The 14863-nt window shown below is 40.9% G+C and overlaps 1 protein-coding gene across 1 annotated transcript in view; it reads right to left on the reverse strand.

Moving 5' to 3' along the window:
- Positions 1-10297: 10297 nt before the first annotated feature.
- The window catches only part of LOC124514656 (protein argonaute-4), a 42514-nt gene continuing 37948 nt past the window's right edge, over positions 10298-14863 (reverse strand). Inside the window, exon 18 of the mRNA XM_047082797.1 lies at positions 10298-14186. Coding sequence (XP_046938753.1) covers positions 14078-14186 — 109 coding nt within the window. The 3' untranslated portion in view covers positions 10298-14077. The remainder of the gene's footprint in view (positions 14187-14863) is intronic.

Below are 14863 nucleotides of genomic sequence, written 5' to 3' on the forward strand. Positions count from 1 at the left end.
AAAGCAAACAGTAAACACAACTCAAAGGAAACAGAGATCACACAAAGGGAATGCAAGAAAACTAGCCTCCCAATTGCATTTTATACTCTCAGAAAGATAAAAGATACTGCAGTAATCAAACTACAAGGAGATTCTAATGGGAACAATTTAGAGAAAATGTAAATATAGCAAAAACTTTAAATTCATACATTAAAGAAAAGGGGAAATTTATCCCAGAAAGTAGAACAACAGCAACAACAACAGAAAAGAGAGTCGGAAAACAAAAGTGAAAATTTTAAGAAAATTAGAGGAGCCATTCATTAGGTCCCACATCCGAACAATAAAAGATCCAGTTTAGGAAAGAGGAGAAAAAAAATGGAGAAGAAATCATCCAAAATCTAATACAAAATACTTTCTCAGAACTAAAGGACACAAATTCCCACAAAGGGGCCATTCTGTGCTTAGTACACCCAAAGGAAAACAAACAAACAAACAAACAAAAAACCCGAACAAGAGCACATGATGGTAAAATTTCCGGAGGGAAAAAAAGAGCTTAGAACTTGCTCTCAGGGCACTTGGCACCCCTTTTTGTTATTTCTTTGTTGTACAGGACAGCAGTGACAATTTCGCTGTCTGTTGTACGAGAAAGACAACAGTGACAATGTCCTCATTGACACATTCCGCGCCAAATGCAGGGCCTCGAAAAGGCAGGTGCCCTAGTCTGACTCAATCCTGCTGTGTCAATCTTGTGTTTTATTTATTTATTTATTTATTTATTTATTTATTTATTTATTTATTTATTTTAACGTTTATTTATTCTTGAGACAGAGAGAGACAGAGCATGAACGGGGGAGGGAGACACAGAATCTGAAACAGGCTCCAGGCTCTGAGCCATCAGCCCAGAGCCCTACGCGGGGCTCGAACTCACGGACCGCGAGATCATGACCTGAGCCGAAGTCGGCCATTCAACCGACTGAGCCACCCAGGCCCCGGGCGCCCCTCTTGTGTAGTTTTCAAAACACGCCCACCCCTCCACAGAGTCTCGGAAACCCCTCATAATTTACAATGGGCATTTCACGGCTGGCAAAATCGTTGCACCGACGACACGGACGAATCCCCAAATGAAAATCGAATATTGTCTAGATGTTCATTACGCTTGGGAAGAAAGGCCTCAAGGCCGGGAGTCAAAAAGCGCTACTTCTGAATCCTGGCTCTTGGGAGCTGTGTGACCGTAGACGACTCAACCCCTTCCACAGAAATTCAGTGACCACCAGCCACGGGGCCGGGATGCATGTAGGAGTCACGTTGGCGACAAATGCGAAACCGTCCTTTTCGTCCAGAATTCACGGTTGAATGGGGGAGACCCAACAGCGAGAGGGAAAAATTACCACAACCTCCCGACAGGTCGTTCCCCACTCTCGAGCCCATTTTCCACACAGCTTCAAAATATTAGTTCAAACTGAACATGGGTTATACCACTTGCCTGGTTTGAGTCCTCCAATGGCTCCCGTGGGCCCTCATGATAAAAAGCCACCGAGTTTCGAGCAGGCCTCAAGCAAGCTCGCAGCCCGCGCTTCGCCAAGCTGCCGCGCGCCATGGCGTCCCCTCGCTAATGCACACCGCCGCAGCTGCACCAGGTCGCCCAACAGGGATCTGATTGGTGAGCATGAAAGGAGGACTGAGCCTGCGCGGCCTAGCTCCGCCCCCGCCCCTAATTCCCGCCACTGAGGTCTCCTGAAAGCGTGTTCTTGCTTACCCCCACCTCACCCCGTTCAACTGATACTCAATAAACTGCATATATTGGAAGTGTGCAATCCAGTGAGGTTTGAATAAAATACATGTGGTGAATCTGTCACCACAATCAAGACACGGAGGAACATATCTATCCCCTTCAAAAGTCTGCTCCCGCGCATTTATAATCCTGCCTCTGGTTCTTCTTGGCCTCCCTGCCACCCCGAACACTGATCTGTTTCTCTGTGCCATAGGTTTTAGTTTTTCTACTGTTTTATATAACCAAGATAAATTCTTTTTTTTTTTTTGGTTGTTTCTTTCACATACCGTAATTATTTTATAATTCATCCATGTTGTATCAATATTCCTTACTTTTAATGCCGCAGAGTCTTCCATTATATAGACATATGACCATTTGTTTATTCATTCACATGTTGATGGGCATTTGGGTTGTTTTCAGCTTTAGGTCCTTAGAAACAAAACAGCTATGACAAAAACACTAATTCAAAAAAACATATGCACCCCTATGTTTATTGCAGCGTTATTTACAATAGCCAAATTATGGAAGCAACCCAAGCGTTCATCCATAGATGAATGGATAAAGAGGATGTGGGGTGCGCGCGCGCGTGCACACACACACACACACACACACACACACACACACACACGAATATTACTCAGCTGTAAAAAAGAATGAAATCTTGCCATTTGCAGCAACATGGATGGATCTGGAGGGTATAATGCTGAGTGAAATAAGCCAGAGAAAGACAATACCATATGATTTCAGTCATATGTGGAATTTAAGAAGACAAAAAAGAGATAAACAAACAAACAAACAAAAAACCCAGACTCTTAAATATAGAGAAAAAAACTGGTGGTTGCCAAAGGGGAGGTGGGGGGCAGGGGAATGGGTGAAATAAATGAAGGGGATTAAGAGTACACTTACGGTGATGAGCACTGAGTAACGTTCAGAATTGTTGAATCACTATATTTACACCTGAAACTAATATAACACTGTACATTAATTATATTGGAATTTAAAAACAACAACAAATGAACAAATAAAAAGCTATTAGTATTTTCCTGCAAGTCTTTTGGATATTTACTTGAGAAAACACCTGGGAATGGAATGGTTAGGTCTCACAGAAGGTGCATAACTTTTAAAGAAGATCTTAAAGAACTTTTTAAGAAACAGCCAAACTGGGGCGCCTGGGTGGCTCAGTCGGTTAAGCGTCCGACTTTGGCTCAGGTCATGATCTCACGGTCCGTGAGTTCGAGCCCCGCATCGGGTTCTGTGCTGACCGCTCAGAGCCTGCAGCCTGTTTCAGATTCTGTGTCTCCCTCTCTCTCTGCCCCTCCACTGTTCATGCTCTGTCTCTCTCTGTCTCAAAAATAAATAAACGTTAAAAAAAATTTAAAAAAAAAATAGCAGCCAAACCGTTTTCCAAACAATTGCATTATTTTACACTCTCACCAGAAGTGTGTGAGGATTTTTGGTGCTCCACATCTTCCCAAATACTTGGTGTGCTCAGTCTTTCTAATTTTAGTTTTCCAGTGGGAGTATGGTGGTATCTCATTGTGGTTTCAATTTACACTTTCTTAATGACGAATTATGTTTATCATCTTTTCACGTGCTTATTTGTCATTTGTATATTTTCTCAGTTGAAGTGTCTGTTCAGATATTTTAGCCATTTTTAAATCGGGTTATCTGTCTTGTTAAATTGTAAGAATTCCTCATATATTCTCGATACAAGTCCTTTAGCAGATACATGCTTTGCATATATTTTCTTTTGATTATGGCTTGCCCTTCATTTTCATAACAATGTTTTGAAGAGCAAAAAATTTTAATTTCCATGGAACCAAACTTATTGAAATTTTTTTTTCTGTTATAATTGATGGCTTTTGTGTTATGTTTTAAAAATCAGCGGGCACCTGGGTGGCTCAGTCGGTTAAGCGTCCGACCTCGGCTCAGGTCATGATCTCATGGTTCGTGCGTTTGAGCCCCGCGTTGGGCTCTGTGCTGACAGCTCGGAGCCTGGAGCCTGCTTCAGATTCTGTGTGTGTGTGTGTCTCTCTCTGCCCCTCCCCCGCTCACCCTCTGCCTCTCTCTCTCTCAAAAATGAATAAATGTTTTTTTAAAAACTTAAAAAAATAAAATATTTGCCAAATACAAGGGAATTTAAGGTTTTCTTCCATGTTTTCTTCTGGAAGTTTTATAGTTTTAGAAGTTTTTAGCTTTTACATTTAGGTCTATTATCTACCCATTATGAGCTATTTGTTGTATATAGTGAGAAGTAAAGTCAAAGTTCTTTTTTTTTCTTTTATTTTCACAAGCCTATACAGTTATTGAAAAGATTGCCCTCATTACATTGTCCTGGCACTTGTGTTGAGAATCAATTGACCATATGTATGGGTCTATTTCTGGACTCCATTCTGTTTCATATATCTATCTGTCTATCTTTATGCCAATACCACACTGTTGATTATTGTAACTTTATAATAAGTCTTGAGATCAGGTATTGTACTAGTTATCTATTGTTGCATAAGAATTGTCACAAATTTAGAGGCTTAAAATAACACATATTTATTATGGCACAGTCTCTGTGAGTCAGGAGTCCAGGCAGAGCTTAGCTAGATCCTCTGCTTAGCATCTCACAGGGTGCAATCAAAATGTAGGCCAGGCCTGGATTCTCATCTAGAAGCTTGACTAGGAAAAAAATCTACTTTCCAGCTTGTGTGCATCATTCAGTTCATTGTGGCTGTATAACCAAGAGCTCCCATTTTTTTGTTGGCTAGCAGCTGGAGGCCACCTAGAGGCTCCAGAGGCCCTTCACAACTCTTTGCCACCTGTGTCTCCCCAACATGTTTAAAAGCAGTGGGAAGGGGGGTGGAGATAGAGAGAGAGAGTCACTTTAGAGTGAGTTGGCTAGCAAGATGAGTCTTATGTAACTTAATGTAATCACAAAATGACATCCTGTCACTGTGTTCTGTTGGTTTGAAGCAAGCCATAGGCCTTGTTCACACTCAAGGGTAGGGGATTATACAAAGATCTGAACACCAGGAAGTGGGGATTGTGGGACCATCTTAGAATCCATCCTCCACAGGTAGCATAAGTTCTCCAACTATGTTTTTCTTTTCAAAGTTGTTTTTAGCTATTTGAGGTCCTTTGCGTTTCAATATAAATTTTTAAAAATCAGCTATAAATTTCTAGGGTGCCTGACTGACTCACTCAGTAGAGCATGCAACTCTTGATCTCATATCATGAGTTCAAGCCCCACATTGGGCATGGAGCCTATTTAAAATAATAAATAAATAAATAAATAAATAAATAAATAAATAAATAAATAATCAGCTGTAAATTTCTACCAAAAGCCTGCTGGATTTTGATTAGGATTGCGTTAGAGCTATAGATCAATTTGGGTACAAATAACACCTTAATGCTTTTAAGTTTTCTGATCCATGATCATAATGTACCTCTCCATTTATGAAGGCCTTTAATTTCCATCAGCAATGTTTTCTAGTTTTCATTTTTTTTTTAATTTTTTTTAACATTTATTTATTTTTGAGACAGAGACAGAGCATGAACGGGGGAGGAGCAGAGAGAGAGGGAGACACAGAATCGGAAGCAGGCTCCAGGCTCCGGGCCGTCAGACCAGAGCCCGACGTGGGGCTCGAACTCCCGGACCGTGAGATCGTGACCTGAGCTGAAGTCGGACACTCAACCGACTGAGCCACCCAGGCGCCCCTGTTTTCTAGTTTTCAATGTACAGTTCTTACACATCTTTTCATCTTTGTTCAAATTTATCCCTAAGCATTTTATATTTTAGATGCTGTTTAAATGGGATTTTTGGGGATGCCCGGGTGGCTCAGTTGGTTAAACATCTGACTCTTGGTTTCAGCTCAGGTGGTGATCTCACAGTTCGTGGGTTCGAGCCCCGCATTGGGCTCTGAGCTGACAGTGTGGAGCCTGCTTGGGATTCTCTCTCTCTTCCCCTCTCTCTCTGCCCCTGCCCTGCTCATTTTGTCTCTTTCTCTCTCTCAAAACAAACAAACAAACAAACTTAAAAAAATAAAATATAATAAATGGGATTTTTAAAAATTTGATTTTATTCTAAAGTTTTTAATCACTAAACTGGGAAAAGTTGACTCTTGCCTTGTGTGGAAAACCAAGGTTGCCCTGTGCTTGCTGTGAAGGTAAGCATGCTTAAATAAATGGCAATTTTAGCACTCTCATTTGCCATCACTTCTAAGAAAGTCCTCTTATCTACGTCTTACCAGCAATAAAGCTGACATCTTGCTTTTTGTCCAACTATATGATATCTATGTCCATTTTTCAGTTGGTTCTGAACTGGTGTAGGGATGAGCATATGATATATTAATCCCCCTAAAACCTCAACATCTCCTCCATCTTACTGATGAAACTACTTGTATTTCAAAACTCAGCTCAAGGCTTCCTGCCTTCACGACAACCTATGATATTCCCTCCCATGTGTCCCTGCTTGAACTTCCTGTGATACATGTGGCAACACTTAGCTGCTTTCTTTTGTCGAGGACGTAGCCTTTCCTTTCCTCCTCCTCCTCCACCTCCTCCTCCTCTAAACATGTAAAAGTCTCAGAAGCGTGAAGAAAAACCAAACTTTATTTATCTTTGTAGCCCCAGTGCCTAATACAATGTCATGTAGGCAGTAGGTATTCAATAAATGTTGTCCAATGAATTATTGTGACTGCAAAATGACATGACTTCAGTCTTGAAAAAGGATAACTTCATTATGTAATAGTGAAATAATAGAAATATGAAACCCTATATGCATTAAGACTACAACTATATAGAAATGTGTATGCATTGAAAGGTAATATTTGAAATAGATTGCCATTGTGTGTGGTATCTTTTTAAAATTTTTTAAAAGTGTTTATTTATTTTTGAGAGAGACAGAGCACAACTGGGGAGGAGCAGAGTGAGAGGGAGACACAGAATCCGAAGGAGTTTCCAGGCTCTGCACTGTCAGCACAGAGCCTGACACGGGGCTTGAACCCATGAACTGTGAGATCAGAGCTGAAGTCAGACACTTAACTGATTGAGCCCCCCAGGCACCCCTATGTATGGTATCTTTTTTAACAAGAATTTTAAAACTCTTCATTATTCCTAATGTCAGAATTGCCCTCCCCCTCCCCCGATACACAGGGTTGGGACTGGGGAATTAATGTCACAAAGGACCCTGACACTCTGAGGACAGCCAAGTGAAGGCAGCTGGGAAAGGCAGGATTAAACACAAGAAAACACCAAGTTCAAATGCCAACCAAGTCCAGGGGCAAGGAGCAGAGTCAAGGAAAGATATCACAGAGACTAGAGTTCAGAATTAGATGAGATAGGACCACTGGGAGAGCAAAGCATAGGGTGGAGGGCTTTTCAAGCATTACTTCCTTAAATATCTGTGATAGTCTATGGATTTTGTGTGTAACATACATTAAAGAGCACCAACTATATGCCAGACACTAAGTGCCAATTTCACAAAAATGAATAAGACAAAGTCTCAAGCAGGTTCATATAAAGATACCTAGGCCTTTTATAGTCAAAGTGTTGAAAATCAAAAAGGAAGAGAAGATACCGGAAACAGCCAGAAGAAAAAGGGCAGTTACCTTCAATATTAATCAGGAGTCTCCAGAAAAATAGAACTAATGGAAGATATATAAAGAGAGAGAGAGAGAGAGAGAGAGAGAGAGAGATTATATATATAATAGGAATTTTATATATAATAGGAATTATATTTACATAATTATATATAATAAGAATTATAGATTATATATCTAATATATAAAAATATAGGTTAAACTTAAAAATATAAATATAAAAATATGCATAATATACAGATTAAACTTTAAAAAAATTTTAGGTTTATTCGTTTATTTTTGAGAGAGAGAGAGAGAGAGCATGGGAGGGGCAGAGAGAGAGGGAGAGAGGATCCAAAGCAGGCTCCTTACTATCAGCGCGGAGCCGGAAGCAGGGCTCGAACTCACAAACCGTGAGATTATGACCTGAGCCGAAATCAAGAGTCTGCGCTCAACTGGATGTGCCTCTTTCTGTGTCTGTCTTTTAAAGATCTGTCTCCCCCGGTAATCCGTATTTCTTATTTCTTCTTGCCCTGAACAATCTTCCTGAACACCTGTATGAATAGTTTTAATCACCACCTATTTACTGATGACTCCCAAACTTTCTCCAGTCCACATGTACCACCTTCAAATCCAATTTGTCCAAAACTGAACTTACCACCTTCCTCCTTCCCATAAGGTACAGATTTTCTTTTTCATCTGTGTTCATTCTCTCAGTGGCAGAAACCTGGGAGTCGCGATGAGTCGGCCTTCTTCCCCACACTCTCTATGTCCACTTTCAAGTTCTGCTTTTTCTACTTTCTGGAATCTCTTGTGTTCATCCCTTCTCTCCAACTGCACTATCACTGCTCAAATTCAACCCTCATCATCTTCTGTTAGGGCTACTACAATAAAACTCTAACTTCCCTTCAGCAAAACTTCTGCTTCAATGTACCCACAACACTACTGCTACATCACTGACACAAATAAGATTGTGCTATTCCCCTGCACCTATGGATAAACTCTAACCTCTTAGCATGCCATTCAAGTCCTGTCCTGTCAGGAACTGGTGCTTGCCTCTGTCATCCAAATTTATCATCTCTTCCTCCCTCACCCTTTATGACCTAAGAGTACTGAAATTACTTGTAATTCATCTAAATAATTCATCATCTTTTTTTTCTCTCTGTGACTTTGCCAATGATGAGAATTCTTAGAATGCCTTCTTCCACCTAGTTCATTTATAAAACTTGTATTTATTCATTATGAGGCAACTCATTCATCACTTCCTCTAAGAAGCCTTCCTTTATCATCCCCTAGCTAGGTTGGGAACCTCTCCAAATGATCCCATGGTTCCACGTATACATTTTTCAAGGCACGTAACTTTCAAAGCTACTTTCTTACATGTATGACCCCGAGTTTACAAATGAACCTTTCCATGGCCATAACTTGTGTCTTTCATATTTCCTACTGCATAATAGGAGCTCCAGATATGTTTGTTAAACTTATTTTCTTTTCTTCTCCAGTCAATTTGCAATATAGATTCTACTTTCCTCATCTGCTTTTATACCTCTTCTCCTTATATGATTGTCACTAGCCTCTGGAGAATAAAGTCAACATAGAGGAAATCAGAGCCAAGAGATGGAGAGAGAGGCATATGGCTTGTAATAATCTGTGCCTCTCCTACTTGCTGGTCACACCCACTGACACCCACTCCCCCCCCACACACATACACTTACACAGAGGAGTGGACACACTAGTCATTCTTAGCTGGTGTACATCCCCCAGTGACTGATTCAAGAATGGACATGAACATGACACATATGGTGGGGGACAAGGTGGGAAGGTCATTTAGACTTACCTGAAACACACTAAATAATGAGATTCCCATAGGAGATATTCCATCACCCAAAGGAGGAGTAAGGGAAAGCACTTAGACAAAAAATGCAGCTACCACAATCTACTGTATGGGAATAGTGTGTCTAGAATCCCCTCATCCTCTTTGTCCACCTGGTAAACTCCTGCTGACCTATCCCCAAATTCACCACCACTGTAAAGTCTTTCCTGACTCCCCATAGCAAAAGTTGTTTCTCCTTCTAAGTTCCTGTCATTTTGTGCTCAACCACAGGGGTAATAATTAGACAGGCCTATGCCATCCAGGGACTGTGTGTTATTTATCTTTTTTGAAGCGGACTCCTCATCTTCAAAAAAGGGATACTGTTATCAGCGTGAAAGGACTGTCACTGGAAGTAAAGACGTCAATATAAACTGACTGGTTATACTAGGCACTCAGATAATGTTAATCTCACTGCCTCCCTTACCCCATGCTCTATTGGAATGAACTCTTTGAAGGATTAAGTTTTTACTCTTCTATTTTCCTGGCATCTAGGCAGAGTTTGGCATATACTGAGTTTGTGATAAATGTTTGACAGTGGGTAAACGGGGAGAGGGGGATATTGTGCTGATGGAAAAAAACAACTACCTGTAGTAAAGTGTGTTGTATGCAGAACTTGTCCCTCTGGTAAACCATAAATTCCCTGAAAATAAGTACCATATTGTGAAAATCTCTGCATTATCCCTGCTGTGACTCACCCAAATGTGGTGAGAATTTTTTAAGGACTTAAGACTGGATAGCCACAGGTTGGGGGAATTTAGACAGCTCCTCCTCTCGAAAAGTTAGTCTTAAAGTATGTGGCTGTACTGCCCTCTGGAGACTGAAGATTTTTCTCAAAACTTCACTCAAATAGATTTTCCTGTTAAGAGCTATCCTGAGAACCTGATGAATCTTATAAAAGTTTTCATATGTGAAATTTTGCTGAGAAGCTCTTCCCAAATCCCCAAGTATCAATTTCTAGAGATAGGGAGACCCAGGAGTTAAAAACACTAAGTTTCCCCTCTGTTCTCTCTCAAACTTCTTAAATGGAGGAAATTGTTTTTAAAAAGCAACCATGTCTGTTTCCATTACAGTATACTCCATATGTATTTGAAATTTGACAACAAAAAACAACTTTTGGCACAAGAATGCCAATTTATTCTCTTTTGGACACATGAACACAAAATATCCCTGCAGGCCAAAAAAAAAAAAAATGCAAAATTTAAACAACCATCATCTTGTCTTAACATGGGGATACCACCCCTCCCTTAATAGTTTAGAAAGTACCTCGTATTGCTAGAGACATACATCCAGTCCAGAGTTAATAAAATACATTTTAAAACATTACAGGTCTAACAATATAGAAACCAAAATTACACCATTAGTCAAATGAACAAATGCAAACATTTTCAGCCACCAGACATAGAAAGAGCATGAATGTCAATAGCAAGGGATAAGAAAATGGTTAATCAATAACAAGATCTTCCCTTTAATTTTACAAGGAAAAATCCTTGGAGTTGAAGCAGTATTGACACAATGCCCTCAGCATCTACTTTCTTAAAATGAAAGCAGAGCTACCACCTTGCTATTGAGCAAGAAAATCTTACAGCACATCCACAAAGGGTTGCTAGGGCAGAGCAGAGAGAGTGAGCCTTCTTAAACAGTGGATTGCCTTTTCCCACAGGAAGGGTAGATAGCTGAGCCAGGTAGATAAGCTCTGATATAGTCTGGGTGCCAGATCCTAAAATACAGACCATATAGAACATGTCTGCTTATAAATCATCACCTTTGGAAGCAGCAAATAGAATTTACAGTAAGAATGAATATGTTCTGCCTGCCCAGACTGCTGGCTGCATTAAGCCACTAGTTCACCTTATCAACCACTCAGGGTTCAACAGCGAACAACAATAACAACAAAACATAATCGGTTCAACATTTGGATCTTCACCATTCTCTTAATATCCCCGTGCCTTATCCCCTAATTGTTACTCTTTAGCATTGCTACATTTCAATCTTTCACACCACATGACAGTGCCTAAACAGGCTGCATTTTAAAAAACCAAACAGTAAATCTACTTCTAGAGAATGCACACCTCCCATTGATTGACACATGCATAACGATTCAGTCAGTCCAAAGGGGTTATCATATTCAAATTGTCAAGCCAAATTGAAACTATGTATTTAGACTTGCTTGCAACAGTATTGCTGCAACTCTGATTCTGCAGCGATTACCTCTTAAAGATTCACCGTCCCCCCACCCCCCCGCCAGCAAGTTTTTTCCAATTATCCTAGTTCTTCCATATTTTTTTTCCTTTCATCCAAAACTACAGCATTTGCCCCCTTAAAGGTACTGTTTCCTATAAAAATAGGCCTCCCGGCTTTTCCTCCACCACCACACTGATTTGCCCCAGTGTATAGGACTGACTGAGGTTGTACAAACTGTATAGTTCAAGGTCAAGCATACAGCCCGACTGCCGGCAAGTAAATCAGGGCTTCCCGGCATTCCGCCTCGCTCCCTGCTCCATACGTGCAGGAGATGGTGAGAAGTGACACTTCTTCTGTGCATTATTAACAAGCAAGCCGGAGGCACTCAAGTGCAGGTGTGGTGCCTGCTGGCCAGCCAGCCAGCCACCAAGAGTCCTTCACATCCTGGACGCCAGTAAGTCCTCCTTCTCCTAAAGAAGTTTCTGTTTTTCCTCCTCTTGGGTCCAGGGTAGCCATGCTGAAGGGTATTTATTTTTCTGAGCTCTCCCTGAACAAGTGTGAATAAAAGCAGCAGCCAGCCCCTCACCAACATGTCCTGATTTGTAGTATCCAAGTGAGGTATTTGCAGAAAAGGAAAATCTTAAGAAATTAACATCTGCCATCTCTTCGCTCCTGCCTATGTTGTGCCTCAGTTACAGAGCTTGCTTTCATCCCACTATATGCAGAGAATGAGGATGTCTGCAGTCATCTTAATGAGCTACAGGACTCAGTATACGTTATAAAACTCTCAGAGACCAGTCTTAGCAAACACTGGTGGCGCCACCGATCAACAGCACATGGAAATGTAAACTTCAATGTATTTACAAGCTTCTTTAAAAGACTGAAGAAAAACAGTGCTTTGTATTGCTGGGATTTTGAGAAGGCTAGTTTAAGAGATTTGGACCGGCTAATGAGTTCAAGCAAACACCCTTCACCATCAGATCCAGTGTTTCCCCACCAGCAGTTTCCAGACAGAGGTGGCAAAATCGTTTTACCACATTGTGTCTGTCTCTTCCCCCAGCACCTGCCTCAGCCATAAGGAGTGTGGTTCTAGGGCTTTTATCCCCTTCTCCAGCTTTCACTTCTGAGGTTCCCGGAGAGAGAATCACAAGTCAGTAAAATTTGGGCTGGGAAACACTGGCTGGAACTACCAAGACTCTATGTAACTGTTGTCCATTCACAAAGTGTTATCTACACTAAATACAAAATACACTTTCCTTTCCCCTACACGTTCACTGATGCTTGCTTTAGATCAGCTCCCTTTGTCTGGACCAAGAAAGTAACTCATCTCCTTGTGATCGGAATCTAGACTCTGTTAAGAAAAGTCAACCTTTTCTTCTATAAATGCAGTTTTAGTTTAGTGAAAGGAGGGAAACCCCACCAAATACATTTCAGGTTGAAAGAGAAGCAAAAAAATTTGCACTGCACATAATTGTGTGAGTAACCTTGATTCCCGGGAAAAACAGTTTTAAATGCTGGTACATCTGTGCAAGTTGCAGCATCGCTCAATGTACCTTAAGGACTGGCAAAGCCTATCCGATAAGGAAGCGTCCTGGTTCTAGCTTATTTTAAAACAAAGTGACAGGACACCAACTGTGACTATAAAACAGATAAAAATAATTCTTTAAAAAGCCATGGAAATATATGTCTTGTCTGACCAGTTTCAGAAGTTGCCAGATTATGACCTATAAGAAATAGCTGATAAAATCATACCGAAATCTCATCTAGAAAACTACATTGTCAGGGGGAGGAAGAAAAGGGACCTTAAAAAATGTTTATTGCCAAAGTTAATTTTCTGTGAGAAAAGTTTAAAAATCATTTAGATCTAACAAACCACACAGCAGCATAAAATGGGCACTTTTGAAAACTCTGAAAAATACTAAAAGCTAATTTTTTTTTTTTCAAAGAGGGGGGAAACAGGAGTACTCTTACCATGGCAGTGTTATCTGTCACCGTGACATGCATTACATCTGTTTGTGTTACACATTCACAAAAGCCAACCAAATAAGAGAGCTGCCTGTTCTGCATCTGCAGCCAAACATAGTGCAATCGCCTGGCAGCCTGTATTTGCACAGCACAAGTCTGTAGAGATCAAGAAGATAAAGTAGGAAAACTAACAAAACTCTGTAAAACTTTCAAAAGTTAATGCTCGTTAAAGGCATTTACAGTGGCGAAGTCAGAAATCTCCATTAAAAAGTCTATGGACCCCCACAATTAAAACAGTTACGCTGAACTGAAGTAGATTGTTTGGTTTTTCTCTCCCACTTACGCATACACCCCACTCAATGAATACAGAAAACAAGGAATAATCGTCTCTTAGAAGACTAGAGGGATGCGGGGAACACCACAGCTAGCAAAATATTCCATAGAAACCTTTTCTTGTAAAGTCCTTAAGGAAGTTCAGGCTAATCAGCCTTTGCATGATGAGGTAAAAATTCAGTCCAGTGCATCAGAGAAGACAATCTAGGAGTATCTATTACTTTTAAAAAATGGCTCAATTTTGTTGATGCATCAGACAGTGCTGCGAAGTATAGATTCAGTGCAACTATTCCGAGCTGCTGGTAGACCACCTGAAGTCAACTTGGCTCTCTCTAGAGGCGGTAGGCATTTGAAACATTTTGAGGCTGCATGGGGTGTCCAATTGATTGAGTTCTTTTTCTGAGACTCTCAGGCAAAATACATTGTGTGCTGGGTATCGTGGTGAATCTGCACAGCCTTGGCCAAGGCCTGAGGATCCCGGCCATTGCTCTGTCCTGACACATGACTGCCTTCCGCGCTGTAAAGAGAATAATGCAAAAAGCCAGGTGTAACAAAAGACTACTGCAAACTTCACATGTTTCAAATAGCACAAATAATACTGGGTTTCAGAAGGTCTTAGGCTCAAGCTGTGCCTCCTTAAATAATTTATGTCTCTCTAAACATGAGTTTGCTCAACTGAAAAATGCAATACAACTTATTTTTTTTTTTTCATTATTTATTTTTGGGACAGAGAGAGACAGAGCACGAATGGGGGAGGGGCAGAGAGAGAGGGAGACACAGAATCGGAAACAGGCTCCAGGCTCTGAGCCATCAGCCCAGAGTCTGACGCGGGGCTCAAACCCACGGACCGTGAGATCGTGACCTGGCTGAAGTCGGACGCTTAACCGACTGCGCCACCCAGGCGCCCCGCAATACAACTTATTAAACGGGCTGTTGCAATAATTAAATAGAATAATGTCTACAAAGACCCAAATCCTTAACAGTGCTTACATTAGGACTTCTACTGCCCCCTATGTCTGGTTAAAGCCAACCTGTCCTTTAGGCTTCGGCCAGATGTCATTTCCCTCAAAGAAGTCTTCCCTGATTCCAAAGTTCAGGTCAGAGCCACCTGAGACATACTTCCACAGAATCCTCTATTTTTCTTTCATAGTATTAAACACAATTGAAATTATTAACTGGATAGTTAGCTATATG

This window comes from Lynx rufus, unplaced genomic scaffold, assembly GCF_022079265.1.
Source record: "Lynx rufus isolate CCGP_SWC_20201006 ecotype Redwood Valley unplaced genomic scaffold, mLynRuf1.p SCAF_2, whole genome shotgun sequence".
In the NCBI taxonomy this organism is placed as follows: Eukaryota; Metazoa; Chordata; class Mammalia; order Carnivora; family Felidae; genus Lynx; species Lynx rufus.